At 44.7% G+C, this 23,617-nt stretch overlaps 3 protein-coding genes across 3 annotated transcripts in view; all 3 read right to left on the bottom strand.

Annotated features, from left to right (window-relative positions):
• Positions 1-2,597: 2,597 nt before the first annotated feature.
• On the bottom strand, positions 2,598-6,277 carry cdkn1bb (cyclin-dependent kinase inhibitor 1Bb). Its single transcript, XM_047034683.1, has 3 exons — positions 5,548-6,277; positions 5,092-5,221; positions 2,598-4,264 (listed from the first exon to the last, which is right to left on the bottom strand). The coding sequence occupies exons 1-2, from the start codon at positions 5,993-5,995 to the stop codon at positions 5,103-5,105; spliced, it is 567 nt and encodes a 188-aa protein (XP_046890639.1). The 5' UTR covers positions 5,996-6,277; the 3' UTR covers positions 2,598-4,264; positions 5,092-5,102.
• Positions 6,105-11,227, bottom strand: yars2 (tyrosyl-tRNA synthetase 2, mitochondrial). Its single transcript, XM_047034680.1, has 5 exons — positions 10,070-11,227; positions 9,618-9,785; positions 9,119-9,274; positions 8,266-8,436; positions 6,105-7,917 (listed from the first exon to the last, which is right to left on the bottom strand). Exons 1-5 carry the CDS (start codon positions 10,855-10,857, stop codon positions 7,758-7,760), a joined length of 1,443 nt encoding a protein of 480 aa, XP_046890636.1. The 5' UTR covers positions 10,858-11,227; the 3' UTR covers positions 6,105-7,757.
• A 4,307-nt stretch (positions 11,228-15,534) lies between these two features.
• The window catches only part of pparab (peroxisome proliferator-activated receptor alpha b), a 24,920-nt gene continuing 16,837 nt past the window's right edge, over positions 15,535-23,617 (bottom strand). Inside the window, exons 4-7 of the mRNA XM_047034682.1 lie at positions 22,523-22,661; positions 20,019-20,218; positions 16,143-16,596; positions 15,535-15,886 (exon numbers count right to left, since the gene is read on the bottom strand). Coding sequence (XP_046890638.1) covers positions 15,642-15,886; positions 16,143-16,596; positions 20,019-20,218; positions 22,523-22,661 — 1,038 coding nt within the window. The 3' untranslated portion in view covers positions 15,535-15,641. The remainder of the gene's footprint in view (positions 15,887-16,142; positions 16,597-20,018; positions 20,219-22,522; positions 22,662-23,617) is intronic.

Here is a 23,617-nt window from a genome sequence, read left to right as displayed (position 1 = left end):
ATTGTGACAACTTTGAGGTCCAAGAATCTGCTTTTTAATTTTTTTAACATATTTTAGTTTTGGAGGGAAACATTAGATTTGACCTCCTGATTTTCCCCCTTGTGGTTTGAGTGTGACTAACACGTCTTATCAGACAAACCGAGACGGAACACGGTTAGATACTGAATAATGGTCCCTTATCACAAATCAAAAATCGGAATGTTCAACATTGACTATATTGGTTCTCAGGTCTTTTATGAAGTGCTGTTTCCAAGGTCCCATTGTCATACCAAGCTGGTGAGACAAGCCTCTGTTATAACGCCTTAACTCAGGCCCCAATAACTGCTGGGGTGTGGAACATTTGGAATATTTGATATTTAACTTTGATTGGTTATCAGCCCGGCCAAGCAAGTGGCCAGCTAGGAACTTGATGATGTCACACACACCCTGGTCAGCGTGTCACTGTAGTCAGCTAGTCACCCTGGTCACCCTGGTCATCTAGTCATTCACACCCTGGTCATTTAGTCACCCTGGTCACCCTAGTCACCTAGTCTCCCACACCCTGGTCACCTAGTCTCCAACACCCTGGTCACCTAGTCACCCACACCCTGGTCACCTAGTCCCCCACACCCTGGTCACCCACACCCTGGTCACCCACACCCTGGTCACCCACACCCTGGTCACCCACAACCTAGTCACCCACACCCTAGTCACCTAGTCTCCCTTGTTCCCTGTGTGCAGCAGACAGCACTTCCTGCTCTTCCTCCATGCCAGCGTCTCATCAGTGTGGAGGCTTCTAGACGGGCCCTTTGTTTGGACGTGAGCCCCAGACACAACAGTGGCCAGGCAGGGGCCCCTCACAATGGGGCTCCGCACAAAGACCCTCACACCGGGACAATGGGTTCTGCCTGGAGCAGGGTGGGGGGGCGGGGGGGGGGGGGTTACCCACCTGCACACTTCACGGCCCCCCCTCGCCAGCCTCCTGCAGGTGTCTTCCTGTTGTTGTTTCCTGTGCTCTGGCCTCAGCTGCACAGACACGGGAGAACACAGAAGAGCTGCTCTGACAAGCGCCAACGCTGACAGGAACTTAGAGGGAGGAGGAGAGATGGAGGGAGGAGAGGGAGGAGAGGGAGAGAGAGGGAGGAGAGGGAAGGGAGGAGAGGGAGGGAGGAGAGGGAGGAGAGGGAGGGAGGGAGGGAGGGAGGGAGGGAGGGAGGGAGGGAGGGAGGGAGGGAGGGAGAGGGAGGGAAGAGAGAGAGAAAGAGAGAGAGAGAGAGAGAGAGAGAGAGAGAGAGAGAGAGAGAGAGGGAGGAGAGAGAGAGGAGAGAAGGGGAAAAAGGGAGTAAGGAGAGGGAGGGCAGAGAGGAGTGGGAGGGAGGTGAATTAAATGAATGAAAGGAGAACTAAACGCCTTGGGAGGGTTGGGAGAACAGTTTAGAAGAAAAAGCCCAGTACATTATAATGGATTACCTTGCTGTTGATATGATGGAATTTCATGAAAAACTGGATTGTTTATTGTAAAAATAAAAACGTAATGAATAGTAACATTAATGTGTGTCTTAGAGAGATTGTCTCAAATGTAATAGAAATTTGAGGACATTGTTAATATGATGTGAAATGGTTTTATCAGTTATAGTAATAGAAAACCACATTGGTCCGCAAAAGCTATTATCTTTTGATCCAAATAACTTTCATATAACAATGAAAATAAGAGATCAAGTACTGGAAACGAGCTAAAAAAATATGTGAAAAAAGAATCAGGAACATTTGTCATGAAAGACACACACACACACACACAATACTTAAAATAATAGTGCATGTTAAAACCTGTATATACTTTACAAGTACAATACACCTTACATTAAAACATTAAATACTACTAATTTTCTGAGAAGGTTTGACATTACTTATCTGCAATCTTTAACTTAATTTCAGTGCCGCCACCATACAAATGTTACTGGCTGCAACAAGTGGTGTGCTTTGCTTGGGCTTCATTTGATTGGCTGGGCCAAACGTCAATCAAAGGGCTGTTTTCAAAACTGGCCGATTTCATCATATTGGGAGTGTCACAGTCTGCTCTGCGCAAGACGACGGTCGACTTATACAAACTTTTACACACCCTGTACCTAGAGGTATAGGCACAGATATAGGGACATTTAATAGTAAAACAACTTCAACCGAGGTGTAAAGGTTATGAAAAATAGTTTAACTACACGGTAGTAGTAATTTGGACGCGTGAATTTGACAAATGATGCAGGTATAACTTGTGGCACAAGCCGTGGCACTCGATGCGCACGAGCGGGTCCAGTCAGTCTTCAAACACACAATACTAGCGTTCCATGACAAGCATTAAGAGTCATGACTCACTTTTCTATTTTAAAAAGTGGCCTACCTCTGAAAATTCAGTTTGTACAAATGCATAAACAATGACGCATGAAATACATACAACTGCCGTGTACCTCTATTTACATAGGCTAGTCTGACAAAGAGTGTCAGTTTTACAACGACACATATCCCAAGACAAGATTTGATATACGATTAATATATTTGTGCCACTTAACAGTAAGTTTGTGTATGTGCAACCCAGATTGTTTAGAGCAAGTACAAACACCAACAAATTAGATGATTCCATTTTCTTTTTTAATTGATTGCAACATATTTTATAACCACACATTACAAAATGCACATCAAATATTTTATCAGGCTCAGTTTGCAACCTTGTAGATAAACAAAAAAAAACTACCAAAAATATGCTTTTACAAAATAAAAAAATTATAATAAAAATGTAAATGCCACTTTGGATAACCGTAATCAAAACCCCATTTTATTCTACATAAAAAAGCTTGACATAAATAAGTTAGTATAATTTCTCAGTGTTTTTACAAAGTTATGTACACAGGTACACCTCAAAGATTTACACACATACACAGGCAAAGTGACATTTCTGAGAAGCACTTTTTAGATGGATATAGGCCTAATGTTATCGTCTGGATAGCCCATGTCTACGTAAATGAAATGGAAGATATCTGGGATGCATACATTAGCATGATCAGCAGGCTAACAACTTAAATTGTAAAAAATAACATACACTATGCATACAACGGGAAAAACAAAGTATACTGTGAATACAATGTGAAGTCAAAACTAATGAAAATGTATAGTACAGACAAATCCTTACTGAAGCAACCATGTATTTGGTATTGTAGGGTATTCCACTAATCAGAAAACCTCCTTGTACAAGTCAAAGAATTGCCCACCCACAGTGAGAGAAATGTGGGCCAGTCAACAAGTGAATGTTACAGTATATGAGTAATACTACCTGTGCAGTTAGTATAGTCCTTATCCTTCAGTAAATGAGTACCACACACACACACACACACACACACATACACACCTCGAAAAAATACAAACCAATATAACTTAACATGCGGGCAGAGAGGAAAATGACAAGAGCGAAAAATAAAACATTCCAGAATTTAACAAAGAAATGCATGCCTACACTGATGGTCTCTAAAACAGGTTACAATAAATATTGGGCAACTTCACATACTACCAAACCACAACGGAAATGTGTAATTTGCTGATGCAAAATTTTCCTTGGGTGACCAATCTTAGAGAACTTTGAATTAGTGACATGGAAATGTCAAAAAAAAAAAAGAGGAAGAAAAATATACAAGGCTACATATGTACCGTTCTTCACTTGAGAGTCTAACGGAGAAGGCTGGCTGACTGATGACTGACTAGATAATCCATGATCATTTTTCAAATGTAGCAGGATTTAATGTGTGTGTGTGTGTTCAAAGAAAGTCACACTGCCTTTAGAGAAAAAAAACAAAATAAACAGCATTTTGGAAACATTTCTTAGACTACACTGCAATTCTTCAAGTCAAATCAAATTCACACGTTTTACATAAAGGAAATTTCTCAATCTTAATACGCTTTATGTGCTACATATGGAGGAAATATGATATATATTTATATATATATATACATAAACGTGTGTGTGTGTGTGTGTGCGCACACACACATATACACACACACACACAGGTAGTAAAAAAAAAAAAAGGAAAATGAGCAAAAAAGGAAATTAAACCTAATTGCACACTGCTACATGTGACTGCTTTGGAGGCAGTAACTTTATGAGTGCCAGAACTTAGTGTTTCTGTTCAGTGCGTGTACAGCATCCCCAGCCCCTGGAGACTTGATATGTTTCATTTACTTTGTAGTTCCTCTTCAAACCGGCCAAACACTCTGGATACCAAGGAGAGAAGGAAATACATCTGATCTGGAGCAGGAAAAATAAAGATCTGTTATTGGATACAGCTCAACACTTGTCACAATAGTGTGTAGGCTATTCCTTCACAGACAAAAGTTGGGATTTTTTACCAAGTCAGCAGCAAGGTTGAGACAACGATACAAATCAAAACCCACCAAAGGGAGTTAGACTGACAGAACATCTGAAATCTCCCTCAAACGACTGCATTTACAATATCCTAATTGTTTCTTAATCTCGGTAATAGGCAGTTTTACGCAACATGGTTATCAAATAATGCTGATGGGCCGATACGAAATTCTCAGAATAGTAGGCCAGTGCGTAGCTTAGCGGGCCCTGCCCCTTCAGCCCGGGGTAGTGGTTGCTGACGTGTTACTATAGTGTTGTTCTGAAGACTTGTTTACAGTTTCGTCGGAAACTATACCTCACCGTGGCCACGGTTGTAGTAAACGTGCCTATGTACAGTCCGTTGAACTTTAACCCTTTCTCACACCATGCAGTGCCTCAAAATATATAGGTTATTTGTTTGTAAAAAAAATTCTTTTTTTTTTTACCGCCTGTAAACGCCAGTAAACTACAAAATAATCTCTGTGAGTCCGAGAATATGGAAAGCATAAGATTAAAACGTTGGCCTGTCTAAAGTGTCATGTAGGCTAACTACCTACATAGCCTGTCAACCGGAGACTTTGGCTATGAACACCGAATGTTGGCTCACTAAAACCGAACACATTTTCGCCGTGTTCATTTAGCTTGGCCTACCCCACCGGTAATTGTGCTACTGAGTTTGAAGTCATATATTACACATGTCCATCAATATTTCTTTATATTTTCGGACTTACCATTCTGATCCTCACGTTTGACTTTTTGGGTTGTTTTTCCTGGGTGTGTGTTCCACAGAGTGCGTTATGCCTTGGCAGCGACTAACTTCATCCGAGCTAGTGTGTGACCTTTTAGTTTGGGACGAGGGGTCTGCGAGGAAAAAGTAATAACATTTAGATCAATTTGAGAGAAAAAAATCGAAAATACCACGACAGTTAGAAAAAGAAAGCATTCGGCTATATATGTCGTAGCCCACCGGTAAAACCAAACACAAATGTTCCATCCTGACAATTTGTAACATTTTTTCTCAGTGCTCTATACCGGTAACAAATGTTCCAACAATTTCAACGTCAGGCTACATGCGAGATCAGCTCGCAACGATTTAAAATCACTTGATACACAATTCATTGTATCCAGTCGACAGCTACTAAGGTTGCCAGCTGAATATTTTTTACTTTCATCAGCGGAAGCCGTACCATGTGAAGCTGGTCTTTTTCGCTGCCCAGTGCACTGGTCCTTGCGCTCCATTTGACTATCAGATCTCTCGGCGCTTTCACAGGGCTGTCGTAGAGCCACCATGCAATTGTGATTGCCGTTTAGATCCACACTGTTGTTCCCTGACAGACAAACGCCCTTTTCCAATCGTTGCTCTCTGGTGTAGAAATTAGGAAGGTCGTTACAATCCACTAATTCCCATTCAAATTTCCCGTTCACGAGCGGCATATGTTTCGCAAAATCGAAGTTCCATTTTGCAGAGGACGCTTCTTCGATCTCCTGCAAATGTCCCTTTAAATTCTCCCTTAACTCTTCGTGATCCACCGGGCCGAAAAGGTTTCTGCAAGCTGAAGGTTTGGGGTGATCCGACAATCGGGCATCCGTTCTTTCCAAAGTCGGGCTCCCATTTGAAAGACGAACATTTGACATTTTCTGATAATCAAAGAACGTCCAAATAGGAACACTGAAAAATGCGTATTTCGTCTATGCTTCCCGCGACCGAAAACAGGCGTAAAAACGACTGATCAACACAAACGCACGCATGCCATGCATAGGTCTGGGCAGGAAAAGTTACTGCCAATATGGCAATGAGAGCAAAAGTAGTCTCCACAGATCATCTAAACAAAGTGCCGTAACTGAACCCACTCCTGTCAATTTCGACTCTCGTAGTAAGAGAAGAAATAACAGACAAACCTTTTCAGTACCCAATATGGCGATTGAGGGCAGGCAGGCTGGGGTAAAAATGATTGACACAGAAAGCTATTTAACACAGAGGAGGGCTTTCATTGGTTAAACAGTTTGAACCCGCCTACTCGTCTTAAGGTGATCATACACGTTGCAACATCACAGCTCAATGAACGCAATTTAGCAACTTGATGTCAACTGCAAAGCAATGATGATCGGACACACGAAATGTATCAGCTCATCCATATAAAATATGATCTGAATACATCTACTTTATATTTTTTAAATTAATTTTAAGACTTATCTCTGATATTTCATTATTACATAATTAATTATAATGGGTGTTTTAAGCATTTAAATACAGTAGGTCTACTATGACTCTAAAAATGCACTGCAGGTGTAATAATGTATTAGTGAATAAAAGGTACCATAAAAAGCACCATAAAAGCTCCACACATTGAGAATACACCCAACCAGACTCTGAGGCCATCGGCTCTATTGCTACAAAACTCAGCTTTATAAATTCAAAAACGTAGTTTGAATATTTATTCTATTATTTTGAATTTGAAGTAGTATTTATACCAGTTTTTTTTTAAATTACAAGATCAGTTCCACTATAAGTCTTGGACAATATACACTTGTGTCAACTAGGCTAACAGTAAAAGGCAGAAATTGATGTAAGAAAAGTCAAGTTGGCAAAGCATCTCCCTTCGTGACGACTGTATGTAATAATAGATACAAATAATGACCAAGTAACCAAAGCATCTGCCTTTGGATTTTTAACCCTATTTTCCTGGTCCAGTCTGTGAAGCCCTTCCACTCTTGTCTCTAAACTCAAGTGAAATAGGGAGTCAGGTGGCTGAACGGTGAGAGAATCGGGCTGGTAGTCTGAACACGCCAGTTCGATTCCCGGTCGAGCCAAATGACGTTGTGTCCTTGGGCAAGGCACTTCACCCTACTTGCCTCGGGGGAGTGTCCCTGTAGTTACTGTAAGTCGTCTGCTAAATGTAAATACAAACATAGTCAATCTCAAAATATTACGACTCATCCAAATAAAATGGTGAATTTCCAGCGTTAGTTTTTGATAAATAAAATAATATTTTTAGTCTCCACAATAATGTTGCTACTGCAGTGTCATTGAACAGTTCAGGCCCATTGCCCTCAGGAGGCTGGGCCCCCTTCCTGCGATGGGAAGGCAGACAGCGACACCTAGTGGTGTTGACCTCAATGTTCACCACTTGTTACCTGATCGACTAGCTGATTATTAGTCAGGTGTGCTAGATTAGTGTTGGGGAGAAAATCAACAGGCAGGCCTCACTAGACAAAACTCTTCCATGGAATATTCCAGTTCTGATGCATGTTTAATGTTTCATTATCATATTGCGTACAGATCATACAAACTTGAGTGGACAGCATCTCAATCAACAGGACAAGCAAACCTCACTTCCTGTCCCTCACTTCCTGTGTCTCTGCTGGTTTACAGACAGTCCCTCAGACCTCAGAGTCTTCACAAGTTGAGCCACTTGATGATGTAGAAGTTCTTCTTGCCCACCCTGATGAGGGTCAGGCCGTTGGCCAGGATGTGAATGCCAGGGGTCAGCACCTGCTCTGGATTATCAGCCCGGCTGTGGTTCATCCATACACCCCCTTCTGATACCATGTGGTACCTAGAGACACACACACACACACACACACACACACAGACAGACAGAATAAATACAAGTACACAGAACATCATAGCCATGTTACTCACAGATCCTCATATTCTGGTGGGAAAGACAAAAGGAGAACTAAACAGAGACAGAATTTGACCGGGGGATGAGAGACCATGGGGAAGTGAGGTGGGAGATGAGGACAGGACAGGACAGGACAGCACAGGGGAGGACAGGGGAGATGAGGACAGGGGAGGACAGGGGAGGACAGGGGAGGGGAGGTGGGGCCTGGTGGAGTGGGAGGTGAGGTGAAAGGCGAGATGGGACCCTGGGCAGGTGGGGTGGCTGAGATGAGGGCCCTACCCTCGGGGGCCCGGGGAAATGGCCCCTGCTTGGTGGCAGGCTTCCAGCACCGTGGTCCCCGGCTCCAGCAGCAGCTGGTGGAAGGGAGCCTCGCGGAACAGCTCCTGTAACTCCGCCTCGCTCATCTGGCCCAGCGCCTCCAGGCTGCTGTGGAACAGCGCGTTGGTGCACCTGCAGACACACCGCACGCACACATGCACACCACACACATATACCAGACATACACACATACGTATACCACACACATATATACCATACATATACACACACACACACACACACAAAGCAGGGTCATAGGTTGCATTATACACTTTTTATAAACAGCAAATACGTCCTCCCACACTTTTGATCAAGAAAACTATATTTTACCACCGCATTCTCAGTTATTAAAACAGTCGTCCCATCTACATTGGGATATAACCCTCCACCCTGTGGCTATAACACACCACCCTGTGACACACCAGGCTGTAACACACCAGGCTGTGACACACCACCCTGTGACACACCAGGCAGTAACACACCAGGCTGTAACACACCACCCTGTAACACACCACCCTGTAACACACCAGGCTGTAACACACCAGGCTGTAACACACCACCCTGTAACACACCAGGCAGTAACACACCAGGCTGTAACACACCACCCTGTAACACACCACCCTGTAACACACCAGGCTGTAACACACCAGGCTGTGACACACCACCCTGTAACACACCAGGCAGTAACACACCAGGCTGTAACACACCAGGCTGTGACACACCACCCTGTAACACACCAGGCAGTAACACACCAGGCTGTGACACCCCACCCTGTAACACACCACCCTGTAACACCCCAGGCTGTGGCTCTTACCTCTTGGCGCTCTCCAGACCCTCCCTGCCATGGACCAGCTTGGTGACCTCAGCCGCCAGACGTCTGTGAGCCGGCCTCCTGCCTGGATCTCCTTTCTGCAGCTCCATCACCTTCTCCACCTCCCCCAGTGGCAGGAAGGTGAACAGCTTCAGGTACCTGCAACAAAACCAACCGACTCTTGATTCTAACCTCACAACAGGGTTCAGTATGCAGAGTTTCCAGCTGCTGCTTTGTAACTAATGGAAATTAAGTGTCAATTGAAGTGGGGCGGATATCAGTCATCCCCTCCCCCCACCCCCCCACTCACACACAGTAATGAAGCAAGGGAGTTGGACATCTCCCACCCACTTTTTGGGAACCGGCAAATTCGTCCCTCCCCAACTTTTTATTAAGAAAACTATAATTAACGGCCGCGTACTCGGTTATATTAAACAAAGCTGTCCTCCCACCCACGTTCGAAAACAACCCTCTCATGGATGAACTGTCGTGCGTCACCGACCGTTCCACGCTGCTGTCGGGCTGTCTGAGGAAGAACTGATACAGCTCATACGGAGAGGTCTTTTCCCTGTTCAGCCACACCGCGTTCCCTGCCGTCTTCCCCAGCTTGTCTCCCGTAGAGCTGGTGACCAGTGGAACCGTCAGACCAAACACCTCCTCTCCCGACACCCTGCCAGTCACAAACATCCCGTTTCATTCACTTATCAGATGCCTTTTTTTTCTTCGAAAGCGATATACAAATTCAGTGCATATAGAATGTAAAGCTGTCTGACGGTATTTAGGTAGACAGACAAACACACGTGGATAATGTACCATGGTGAGAAATATTGTTTTTGTATATGGCCTATTGAATTCTTTTTTCAGAGCAAAATGCTGCTAGTTTGTGTCGTTCGCTCATTTGGTCGCGTTGGGGGCTGGTGTAGGCCTAAATGTAATGATAGTGTTTGCGTTTACTTGTGAATGAACTCGTGTCCAGACATCAAGTTTCCCAGTTGGTCAGTCCCCCCGAGCTGAATCTTGCAGCCATGATGCTGACTGAGGTGGTAGAAGTCAAATGCTTGGAAGAGCTGGTAAGAAAACTCCGTCAAGCTCATTCCCTCGGGGCTTTTTAGCCTTGACTGGACACTATGCCGGCTGAGCAGAGTCCCCATTCTGAAATGCCTGCCCACTTCTGACAGGAAGGCAACCAAATTCCAGTCTTTATACCAACTCATGTTGTTCAATACAGTCACAGTGCCAAGCTTTTTGGAGTTATCGTGGAAGATGAGTTCGTGGTTGGTGAATATTCTTTGTAAGCTGTCTCTGATTCCCCGAGTGTTCTCTGCAACAACCTCGGCGGACAGCCTCTCCCTCTCCATGGTTTTACCACTCGGGTCTCCGATCTGCGCCGTCGCGCCACCGACCACCGCGATGACATTGTGACCTGCGCCCCGAAAGTGCAAAAGACCGATGATGGCAAGTAAATTCCCCACATGAAGGCTGTCCGCGGTGGGGTCGAAGCCACAGTACACGCTCTGGCTCCCAGACTGGAGTAACCGAGGAAGTTGATCTTGGGCGGCGTTGTCTGGAAAAGCATCTTTCAAAATACCGCGTTTGTTCAGTGATAACAGAAGTCCGCTTGGCAAAATAGAAGATGAATTAAAGCTGGATCTTAATGTAACACATACGGATGTTTTATTGAAAATGATGCATAAACCATGCCGCGATGCATAAGTACATCTCCTTGCTATGGCGGCCGCCATATTGGAAAATGTGACAACATTGTGGAGAGGCAGAACTTCGTGCTTGCAAAAAGGTCAAAGAACAGCGCCATCTGGCGTACGGGGTTACAGACGTGGAAACATTTTGGGCAGGTTACTAAATTTATGCAGTCATCATTATAATTTTTTACAAATATAAGACGGAGAGAATGTTAAAAAGGTTACAAAAATGTTCTTACTTTCATGCGTGAACTGCTAATGTAGCCTTCTTTCGACTTGTTGAACCTTTGTCAGCATGTTTATTAGCCTATAAGACTGTATTGCAGTTTTGTCAACAGGCCAGCAAAGGGCGCAGTATTGCTTCGTAAAAATAGTCTCAGTTGATGACAGCAACAAGTTAGTGTTATTATGCTATTTGCAATCATATATTGACAAACATTGACTTTTAAATATTTTTTATTTTGAAATCTTTAAGTCAGCTTGTTTATTGTTTAATGACTAGATATACATTTGTCAAACATTTACAGTCTTGTTACCAAGCCACAGTACACATAACACATCCAAAGGCTGTTTTTGTCTATTTGCATGACACTAGCCACAAAATCACTGCATCAACTCTGACATTAAGGAAATAACAAAACAAAAAGAAAATAAGAAATTTAATTCCTATAGCTTCTGCCCCTGTGATACATACAATGTTTGTTATAATTCTGATCATATTAATTGCGTTTCATATTACTTGTATGGCAGAGTAGGCTTCTATTCACTCACCTGAAAATGAAAAAGGCGAGTGTATCGCTATATCCTGAGCTAATTTCAGACTAAGGAAGACTAAATTCCCTGATACATATCAAAAGTCCCTTGTCAGTTCACAAAACGGCACATCTCTAAATTTCACAAATTACATGACTTGTTTCCTATGGGATTGCGGCTTGAAAGCACTTCCAACCATTTAGCTTCAGTGTGTTTAAATTATTTATTATTTGATAAGGGTATCCGTCATTGTTCATCCTCTCAAATGTAGGAACATGCTTTTGAACTGTGGTTCTATGCCACATAAGAAGAAGAAAAAACTGTAATCGTTCCCATAGCTTCCCTACATATTTCCATCGTGATTTTATATCCTGTCTGCGCTGTATTGTGTGGCGTCCAATACTGGCACCTTCCAGTTGATGGCAGCTACCGCACATAGTGGTGTCTATGCGGCCTTAACGTGTGTCGTATCATATGGCATGGGCACACTTTAAGGCACAGATTGTGTGTAGTCCTTCCGAACAAGGAACATTCCAGGTGAACATGAGCAGTAATGTAAACTACAACTACAGGCGGCGGGAGAATTAGTTATCGAAGACAGTGGTTCTCAAAGTGGGGTCACCAGACCCATAGGGGTCTGGAGACCATAGCCAGGGGGTCCACGAAATAATTTGCCATAAATTATAAAATTGTAAAATTGTGCTGTATCATTAAAAAGTGAAAACATGTATAATAATCTACAGATGGGGACCATTTGCACCAATAAAACAAGAATATTGTGTCCATTTAAGAGCACTGAGGGTATGCTGAATGAGTTCTAAGACATGGCGTTATCATAGTTCGGCGAGTTATTATTGTTCGTTAGCAGCAAGTGAGGAGGTAATCCAGAAAAATAGCAGGATACAATGGGAGTGGGTTATGACAACGTACTGCATTTTAGTTACTGCATCTTGTTACTTAATTACATCTGTTATGATCCCACTGTGCATTGGGTTAAAGGGGACGAGTTATGAGTGCATCATGTCCCATGAGAACAGAGTTTTGCAATAGGGTCACATATAAAAGACAAACCTTTGGCTTCTAACACATGGAGGCTAGCTATGCAGCATCTGTTAATTTTGGATGGTGGAGAACACACACTCTACATCCCCTTTAAGGTATTACAATTCAACCTGAGATCACTGTATTACAGACTAAAACCAGCATAGTTGGAACCACACTGAGCTAGCTTGGCTGTGGTTGTGTGTTACTGGGTGAAGGTTAGCAGTACATAACGTGTCACAAAGTTGCAAGCCTTGTGTGTTGCTATGTTTAGTCCAGCACATACAGGCTGGTACGTACAGGCTGGTACGTACAGGCTGGTACGTACAGGCTGGTACGTACAGGCTGGTACGTACAGGAACAAATATGGCTGCTCTCCCTCTCCACATAGGAATCAAAAGGAATGTCCCTAATGGAATCCATATCTATATATATGCATGTATATGTGTATGTATATATATACATATTGAAGGTTACTTTGTTACCCATTAATCTATTTACATTGCACTATTCAACCTTAATATTCAACATTTCAGATATACTCATGAATCTGCCTCTGCTTTATAAAAATACGACCCAGCTTCATTCTGACACAATTATGTTCCTAAGCAAAAAAAAAAAAGAAAACACAGAACTAAAACATACTGTACAATTTGAAAACAAAGGTATTTTACAAACAGATGAATACAAATCTGAATTACTGTTAGTAGCTTGTATACCTTTAGGTTATGCGTTTGCAAGCAAGCAGGCATATTAATATAATCTATGCACAAATCATAACTACCACTTTCTGAGAGTGGGGGTTAATAGGTCTATAACATCACACAATATCAAGGACTTGTGGATTTAGATGATCATTTGATGAAGGAAAGATACGTACAAAACTTTGCACAACGTTGAAACCATCAGAAAAACATGTACTCGGATGATTCTTACAGGATTTCAACAGTCTGAAGGGCGATGTGGATGTTGCCTGATTCAAGGGTAACCAGGTTCATTCAATAACATACCTATAAAAGAGAACCCTAACCCTATAAAAGACCCTAACATTCGGATGCAGTCTCTTACCATGCACTTGTGACATCGCAGAGGAGAAACTCTTCAATGGAAAAGGACAGTTTCACAACATTCATATCCCACTAAAAGTGTATTTCGTAGAAAACTCAGATAACCGTTCTCATGTATCGACAACCCACAAGGAGTTTTGTGTTTACCCCTGGACCTCCACCAGACGAGAAGACAAATGCAAGCAGGCACTGAGGCAGTGACAGAGAGAGGCAGAGAGAGAGGGAAACAGACAGGAAGGGAGAGGTAGAGAGAGAGGCAGAGAGAGAGAGAGAGAAACAGACAGGAAGAGAGAGAGGCAGAGAGAGGCAGAGAGGCAGAGACAGACAGGAAGAGAGAGGTAGAGAGAGAGAGGCAGAGAGAGAGAGAGACGCAGAGAGAGAGAGAGAGAGAGAGAGAGAAACAGACAGGAAGAGAGAGAGAGAGAGGCAGAGAGAGAGAGAGAAACAGACAGGAAGAGAGAGAGAGGTAGAGAGAGAGAGAGAGAGAGAGAGGTAGAGAGAGAGTGGCAGAGAATGACAGAGAGAGAGATAATATGGAGGTGCAACAGGGATGTGTGTGCAGGGGCCTGCCTAGAGGGTGACCATGTTAACAGGCAGACTGGAGGAGCAGCACAGCCTAGCTGTCGCTGTGTGTGTGAGGGTTCAATGCTCTTAAGAGTCGAATTAGCCCTTGAATACAAAACAACCTGGAGTGCCAAATACCTGTGTTTGTCAAAAAGGCATTATAGAGGAACAATACGTTTAAAAGAGTCTTATGTCGCATCTTCTCTGAGCACAGTTGTGCTTTTAGTGTAGCGTCATGATGCGTGATTCACAATGAAGTGCACGTTTGGTTTAGTTTCTTAGACCTTCCTATCCTCGTATGGGGGGACGGGGGGACGGACATTTGTTAAGACAGAGGGTCTTTCACAGTTTCAATAAGGAACTCACTCTCTGATGTCAAAACACTCAACCTCAGAACCATGCGTCCAGGTGATGGGTTGGGGAAAGCTTTGATTGGAAGGTTACTAAGCATCATGTTGTAGGAAGGACTGTGGACCATCCCCAGTAAAGAATCATCATCCGTCCACTAGAACCTCCTCAACCTGTCTCCATGATCAGGTCTTAACTCTTCACCCCAGCTGAAGGAAAAACTGATCTTAGACCTGCTTCTAAGTGTACCTCTAGAAGAGAAAGTTCCAACAGGAAATTAGAGGAAGGAGAAAAACACCCTCATTAGAATTTCAATATCACTGGAAATCCCATGAAATGATTGAAGGGTCAAACAGCGAATCAGGACAAAAGCTGCCTTGTTTGGAGACACAATCGTCAGAAAATCTGTGGTCGGCACTGAAGTCACTTGGGTGTTTACTACAAAATCAGTGTGTCATTCTGTAATCTCACCTGAATGTTTGATAAAAAAAAATGGAGTTCTCTAAAATCGACTGCAGGGGTGGGTTGATAAACAGCAGTTTCTCCTCCCAGGGCCAGTATGAGAAGTGCATGCTACGGGACAGTAATCCTAAAAGCAAAACTAAGTCTGTTTCAAGATGGCATTCTGAATGTCAGCCCAGGTTAGTTCATCTGCTTCTGATGAAGGCAGGAGATATCTAAACCCAGTGATATGTGGCATGTATGTGGCACGCTCCTAAACCCAGCACACAACCCACATCTACAGTACATGGTCTCATCTCCAACGTCCTCAGAAAGGAGCCTGTATGGAAGTTTCACAGGTGCTGGTACCCAGCATTTAGTTCAGGTTTTCCCACTCCTGGCCAGGGCTCAAAGACTGCAACCCTCTTTCTAACTAGAAGGTAATAGTGCCACCTATTGCTTCGGGGGATGTTTAGTGGTTCAACCCATTTTTTAACGTTTTTTTAAGGTTTTTATGAAAAAGGACAGATCGGCACGTACAATAACCCCACAGATTCCCTCCAGCGCGGGAAGGAGCTGTAGGGGTTCTGTGGAGGAAACATCCCCGCAGGGTCAGTACATGTCCCTGTAGATCTCCTGCAGGAGAGGGTGGAGGGACGTGTCCTCGGTCTTCTTGATCTCCTGCACCAGCTGGGCGTGCTCTGTCACCAGCTGCCGGAGGTCCACCAGCTTCTGCAGCAGCTTGGGGAACAGGAAGGCGTCGTCTGGGTGGTTAGCCAGAAGGTGAAGCCTCAGCACTTGGATGATGGTCTCCTGCATGCGCTCGATATGGGCCACGTTCACCAAACCTGGCCGGTCTGAGGGCCAGGAGGAAATAAGGAAAGCATTATTGCAGACAAGAGTATCATAGAACCGACAACAAAAACAAAACAATAATATCCTACCCACACAACACCTGCTTAAGCCCACATGTAGCATAGTAGAGTTAGCAGAGAAACATATCCACGGATCCCCATAGTCAATCACTTCCTATCAAATTAATTTGAGTTCCCGGTCAAACATTTCTTTTTTTCCTTTTTTTATCCACAAATAATAAACATCCTGTGTTCTCACCTCCGCAGCAAATGATGGCGGCCACAAACAGAGCCAGGTCGCTATCGTCCAACTCCAGCGCGTTAAACTTCATGGCGAACTGGAACTTGGGCTCCATCATCTCGCCAAAGGGCTTCCGGAGGCTCTTGAGGAACTCTCTGGTGATGAAGCCCGAGCCGTAGGCCACCAGCAGGCCGTCCTTGTTCATGCAGGATGCCAGCAGGGCAAAGAGCGCTTCGTAAACGCCGTACTTCAGCAGCGTCACCTGATCGTTCAGGTCAAGGTCCGAGAACCCGGGGACCGACTTGGCGAACTCTGTGAGCTCGGTGACGGTCTCCACCGACGTGCACTGGCAGCAATGGAAGATGCGCACCTCGGCCTCCTTGTCCTGGAGCACGCTGTCGCTGCCCACCATCCTGGCGACCACGGTCTGTTCAGCCAGCTGGAGGGTGTCCATGTCGTGGATGACGAAAGGCTGGAGGAAGGAGGAAGGAGGGAGGAGGAAAAGGTGGAGGTTGAGTGTCTCATTCCTCCCTAAACTGTGGAACGCACTACGTGTTCCCATTCCCATCAGAAATGCTCCTTCGCTTGGCCGTTTCAAGAATTTGCTTAAAACGTAGCCTGGCTTTTTAGTCAGACCAAGACATTGCGTATCAGGTTGTGTTTCTGACACCAGGTCAGAGGAGAGTAAACCGCTGATAGAGACAGACGCAACAGCAAAGTTTTTGTCGTAAGACTACTAAAATATATATATATATTAGTGCTGTCAAACGATTAAAATATTTAATCGCGATTAATCGCATTAATGTCATAGTTAACTCGCAATTAATCAATTATTCGCACATTTTTATCTATTCTAAATGTCCCTTGATTTCTTTTTGTCCCATTCTTTTTTCAATTTTAAAGCTCTTATCAACATGGAAAAGTGGTTCGGATTGCTTCGTGCAAATATTTTTTTATTGAAAACAACATTGCAATCGCCTGGCTTTGACGAGGGGGCGGAGAATTCGCATGAATCGCATCAGCTGTGTGCTTGGCCATCAAGTGGTATTTCAGACTGGACGTGCTGCGATGATAACTCAGTTTACAACGACAAAACACACAGATCACTTTGGTCTTGTCAATGGAACCATTTGGCAACTTTTTAAAAGTAAACTTTCCATTCAGAATCTTATTGGCATCCATTTCGGCGTCTCGCGCTCGCCATCCACTCAAAACGTAACGTTAGCCTACTACCAGAGAATGTCTAATATCCGTAAACGGGCTCTGCTACAACTCTTTAGCCGGCTCGCAAGCCAAACAAGTGTGTGTGTGGCGTGCCTGTTGTTTTATTTCCGGTCTAGCTAGATCCGGTGTGGTGTTGTAGTCTTTCTAACGTCGGTAATTGTTGCAACAGCATGTGAAAAAAACGACAAAGTTTGCTAGGCCAAAAAGAGCGTTAATCGCGCGATAAAAGAATTGACGCTGTTAATTTGGGTTTGCGTTAACGCCGTTAATAACGTGTTAAACTGACAGCACTAATATATATATATATATTAAGCTAGTGTGCGTGCGTTCTATTATTTAGAAGGCCACGGGTCGTTATAGGCCTTTGGTGTCTTATGTGTGATTTGTAGAATGAATGGTTGTTTTTTTTCATGTTTTGTTCGCCGCTAATGAGATGGATCAGAAAAATTATATAGCCTATCCATCAGAGATAGGCATAAACATCATTAAAATTAGGCTACCCACAGCTCTATATTTGTAAATGTTTAATGACGCAGTTGGACTGCTTCCTTTATTTAATCCCGTCATTTATATCAGTTATTGCTTTCGTAGTTTGGTGAGACGTGACTAGTTGAAACTTTCCACAAAAGTTGTTTACATTCTTGTGTTGGCGCCTGTGCACCGCTATCCCCGACAAGAAGCGCCCGTTGAAAGCTGGTCAGATCCTTGTGGCCTTACTGATCTGAAGAGGCACAGATCTCTTTCCCCATTGACATAGTTTATTGTGTACACATTCTGTGTTCTGCTGCATTACTAGGAAGGTTATCATTCAGGTTACTAGTTTGGGTCGTTTATATAGGTATAGTGCAACATAGCCTATATGTTAGTGGGCTAAGTACTACTAATATAGTAGCCTAAATATACAAGTAAAATAAGTATTAGTAATGTATAGAGAGGTCTTGTGTAGCCTACATTTATATTTTTTCCAACTGTTACTAATAAATAAAATGTGTGTTCCCCTCAGAACCACAGTCAACAGAAGCATCCTCTAGTGTTCCTTACTGACACCAGATTAGAAAACTGTACAAACTCTCGTTAAGTACAGTAGTAGCAGGCGAGGGCAGACAGTAAGTCTGTAAGTGCTTGAGAGTCACACAGTGAGTGAAAATAGCATTTATTTGCAGTTGTAAAAAGCTGTGCCGTGACCCTGGTGTCCTCCAAGAATTACAACTCAACTCTGTTCAAGTGTCACCGTTTTATTACTGGTCTTTGTGGAAGATCAACCAATTTCCTTGAATGTTGGTGTTATAAATCTTACAGCATAAACTCTAAGAAAACAGAGGGTTGCTCCATACGTCACAATGTTTAAATCTCGGCCAAACAAGTTAGCCTATCTAATCTCCCTTGTTGTGCATGCCTGGCTACAAGATACAGAGCACAGTAAGGGCCAGATATTGTCTGTGATCTGGGCAAGAAAAAAAAGAAGAAAACGAGAAGTATTTACCCCACTTTGTGTGCCGTCTCTCATGGTCATAGTCATTCAGTGATTGTGTGCTCAATCAGGACCTGCAGTGGTGGAAATTCCCACAGATGCCAAGCCTGCCACCTGTACATGTCCATCAAGCCAGAGCTACGCTAATGCTAGGCTGACGCTAGGCTAATGCTGGGCTAATGCTGGGCTAATGCTGGGCTAATGCTGGGCTAATGCTGGGCTAATGCTAACTGAAAGGCTACATGACAACAACAATTTACTAAACTCACATATGGTGATATAGCTACAGAATGCATAATCTTTTAAAATTGACTTAGATTTAGGTTTGTTTAGCATTTTTGGTAGCCTATTGCTCGAGTCAAGTAAAAATGTCAGATGAAATATTACATTTCAAATTAGATGCAATATATGCTAAAACAAGAATCTTGGACAAACTATTGAAATCCATAATGGTTGTACAGCACAGGTCACCAAGGACAGGCAGACCAAACGCCCGTCGTGGATCAGAGTGTTGCTCCCAGCAGCCAAACCTTCACACGACCTCAACATGGAAGCACTGACTGGAGCACCCAAACACTCGGGAAGTAACCGTTGAATCAGGGGTGAAAGTAAAAGATGAATTCTTCAGCTGACCTGCTCTGAGCCTTTTCAACACGCAAGAAAGGAACTCACAGACTCACAAGACAACAGACCTTGACCTCTCTCAGGTCACACACCCACTCTCACATCAAAAAATGGAGCAGAGAATGACGTATGGATCTGAAGGGACAATTTTTAGGGCCGATGTAGAAGGAGGGAGTGAGAGATAGAAGGGGAGGGAGGGAACCGAGAGAGGGGAGTGAGTGAGTGGGAGGAGGTAAGAACACCATAGGAACCCTGGACATACAGCGTGTCTTTATATTCGTTCAGCCCACTCATAACAGATGTTTCCTTGTTCATACTTGCTGGCTTGGGCTGCCGATTGGGAAAGCTGTTTCTGAAATAGACAGTAGCTCAAGGCCTTCAGGGCTCGCTTCAGCCCAGATCGTATTGACACACTGAGGACCGTTTGATTGCATCATCTTCAAGCAGAGCAACAAGGACCCAAATAAAAACAAAGTTGGATTGCTTCATTGGGAAAAGCATGTCAAAAGGGCTGGCAGATCCAGACTTTCTTCCCAACCCACCCCCTACACACACATACACACACACACACGTACCGGAGTGCTGGTCTTGCCGGTGAGGATGGTGCGAGCCTTGACCTTGTTCATGTTGAAGTTCTTCAGGTAGGCCTCGTAGATCTGCCGAGCCAGGGTCTTCTGGTCGGCCAGCTGGGGGTTCTCCACCTCCCGCTCCCCCGTCTGGATCTCCGCCTTCAGCTTCAGCTTCTCCGACTGGGGCATCCGGCCAAAGCGGATGGCTGGGGGGGACCAGACGTGATGTTAGGGTGTGTGTGTGGTGTGTATGTGGTGTGTATGTGTGTGTGTGTAATGTATACCGAAACCAACACCTTTTGAAGAAGGCATTCGGAGGTCAACTAACTATCACCACGTTGGGTTTATGAATTGAATCTACGCTGTTTCACACAAGTGTCTGTGCACATGCTTGTTTGTGTTGTTTTTGTTTTCAGACCACAAGCATCTCCCAGACAGACTGATCCCAAGTAATCAGATTACATTTGCACCGCTTGTAACCCTTCCACTCTGACACAGTTGGCAGACACACACACACACACACACACAATCCTACCCCAACAGGTGTACCGGTAACAGTCCCTTTATTTCTGGGACTTTAAAAGGATAAAAGGGGATCGGAATTCGCTGCTTTCCACTGCAGACGTCACACACACACGCACACGCACACACGCACACACACAGTAGAAGTGCACAGCGCTGCATTAAAGCTCATTGGAGGACCCATTAGCTTAGTGTGTTCACAAAGTGGAAGCTGAGGTTAACCCCAGCAGATCAGGAGCTGAATCCCTGATCAGGAAGTGTGATCGCTGGGAGAGGGAGTAGAAGAGGGTATCCCTCAGTATCAGCCTTCTGACCCAGCAGGTGGGAGGAGGTGGCCCAGGTAACAGACAGCAGGGATGGGGAGGGAGGGACTGTTGTGGGCAGAGTTCAGATCATAGCTGAATGTTCAAGTGAATTCATGATTGTTATAAATGAGAGAAAGGGACAGAGAGCGAGAGAGGGACAGAGAGCGAGAGAGAGACAGAGAGACAGAGAGAGAGAGAGAGAGAGAGAGAACTGATGGAAGCAGAGTGGAGTTACAGCTTTCAGTCCATATGGAGCCTCACTGTCTCTGGATGAATTTCCCCCTCCACAGATAGAATTCAACACACTATGCAACTCAATACAGACTCAAACTACAGCAGGACTGCGCATGTGAAGATGAGAACGAGAAAGGGATCAGGACACTACACTTATTATTTGGTTCATTTGAATCTTGGTGTAGTACTAAGATCCACCCAGACAAGCTATATCTGTACTGTAAAGACCTATGGCCTCGTGAAAACCTCCAATACAGCTCCGGGAGGTGACGCCACGCAATCCGAGCATGCACCGGTCATCGACAAAAAAAACCAGGAGCATTATATGGATCACTAATGTTTAATTGATCAAGTTTTGCTTTATAGCTGCCTATGTCTTTAGAATTTAAGTGCGCAGTGACCTCGGACAGTTTGAAATCTGTGCTAGAGCCGTCCATTTTTGCCACTACTTTCCTGCCAAAATGACGACGTAAACAGTAAGTCACGTAACGTCTGGAGCTCTATTGTTGTGACGTTTCAAATCTTTTAGACACTCACGTGTGCACACATACACACGTCATCCCAAAAACAGCATTTTGGTCTGTCCTGGCCTCTAAGATCTTAACCTTGGTCAAGGGTCAGCCTGCCATGTTGCATGTTTACACACAGGACACAAGTAAACAAGACGCTTTAAGGTTGCAGACTTTGACCTTAACATGCTATCGCCACAACAGATTTATTTACCCAGACTCTTTCTACAAGCATGATAATGAAGTTGAGGATGCCAGAAGCTGAACTCTGTGTACACAGATCTTTACAGTCTGGTGTTTGACCAAAAGGCCTTTGGTTTGACTGTGTTTGACCTCCATGAGGCCTGGCTTCTGAATAACTGTGTGTATGTGTGTCTCCTGGCAGTCACATCACCTACAAGACCCCCCCCCCCCCCTGCAGGTTGCTATGGGTGACAGGGTTCATCCAGATCAATACATCCCTCTGCTTTGCGACCTTTACCAAATCCTCCATCGCTGCGGAGGCAGATCATCTTCCAGGACGTTGGCAGGAGCTCACTGGCTCCGTGTTAGGGATAGCTGTGTGACTGTTGGGTGTTCTGTACATGTGGTCATGTGATACCGGCTTCTCTTTTTGCCATGCTGCAGTCAGCTTGCAGCTAGTTTTGCAGCGTGGGGAACAACGTCATGTGTAATTGAGCTGATGATGATTCTCTTCAAGTGTGTGTGTCCACCCTGTCCCTTACCCTATCCTCATCCTGTCCCCCATCCAGTCCCCCATCCTGTCCCCCATCCTGTCCCCCATCCTGTCCCCCATCCTGTCCCCATCCTGTCCCCCATCCTGTCCCCCATCCTGTCCCCATCCTGTCCCCATCCTGTCCCCCATCCTGTCCCCCATCCTGTCCCCCATCCTGTCCCCTCCCCAGCTGGGTCAGGGCCACCTCTCCACCTCTCCGCTCACCGTTGTGGGACATGCCGACAGACAGGCACTTCTGGAAGCGGCAGTACTGACACTTGTTGCGGTTCTTCTTCAGGATCTTGCAGCGCCGCTCGCACCTGTCGTACTCCAGCTTCAGGCGGATGGTCCGCCGGAAAAAGCCCTGAAGAAACGACACGAGAACAAACTAAGAAGAAGAAAAAACACTCAGTGGAGACCTGAATGAGCACACGCACACACCTCACACCCCAGTTCTTGAAATCAAAGTCCGTGTTATCAGAAGCTACCGCAACACAGGGTGAATGTGCAAATCGACTGTTTACTCAGCACTGAAATGAACCCTAAAGCTCCATGATCTATTGACTTTCAGCTTGGCAAACACAGGGACGGTGAGATGAGCTCATTAAGTATCACCTCGGACCCTTTAAACGACCAGGGGTTCACATCAGCAGACTGTGCCTTACTCAAACACCCTGGACATGGAGCAGCAACATGTGTAGAGGGTATAAACCGGCCCTGGAGCCTTCTGAATGCTGCGTGTGGAGTATCAGTTTGAACATACATCCTTATCAATTCCACATTGTGTAACCATAGCAAAATCTATCTCGACAAACAGCTGCATGCGTCTAAGCGGTGGTCATTTGTGGCCGTGCTGAGGGCTTGGGGTGTGGTTGGGTGGGGTTAACTGGGTGGAGGGTTAATGGATAGGGAATTGCTTAAAAAGCCACTATCCCGTGAAAGGATTCAGTATTAGTTACCCTCACGTTGTGAAAGTGAGTGAAACACCGTTGTGCAGAGACACCCAGATGTGCCATGCTCAAACACGTGTTATGGACAAACTAGTTACAGACAGGAGCCAAGACGCGCACGCACACACACACACACACACACACAAAGCTTGGCATGTGTTATTCTGTCCGGTAATAGAATGCTGCTCTGACCTTGTGTGTGTGTGTGTGTGTGTGTGTGTGTGGAAGGGGGAGGGTTATTCTATGACCAACACAGACCAGCCCACTCCTGGGCTCTCAGGTGTCCACACAGTGCGGGGGCAGAGAGGGGAGGGGCGTGTAAAGGGGCACACACACACGCCTGCTAACATGTCCGTCTGACAGCCACACC

The sequence above is a fragment of the Hypomesus transpacificus genome, chromosome 14 (genome assembly GCF_021917145.1).
Source record: "Hypomesus transpacificus isolate Combined female chromosome 14, fHypTra1, whole genome shotgun sequence".
Lineage (NCBI taxonomy): Eukaryota > Metazoa > Chordata > Actinopteri > Osmeriformes > Osmeridae > Hypomesus > Hypomesus transpacificus.
The sequence above is the reverse complement of the archived record's forward strand: the minus strand, read 5'-3'. Positions and strand labels throughout refer to the sequence as shown.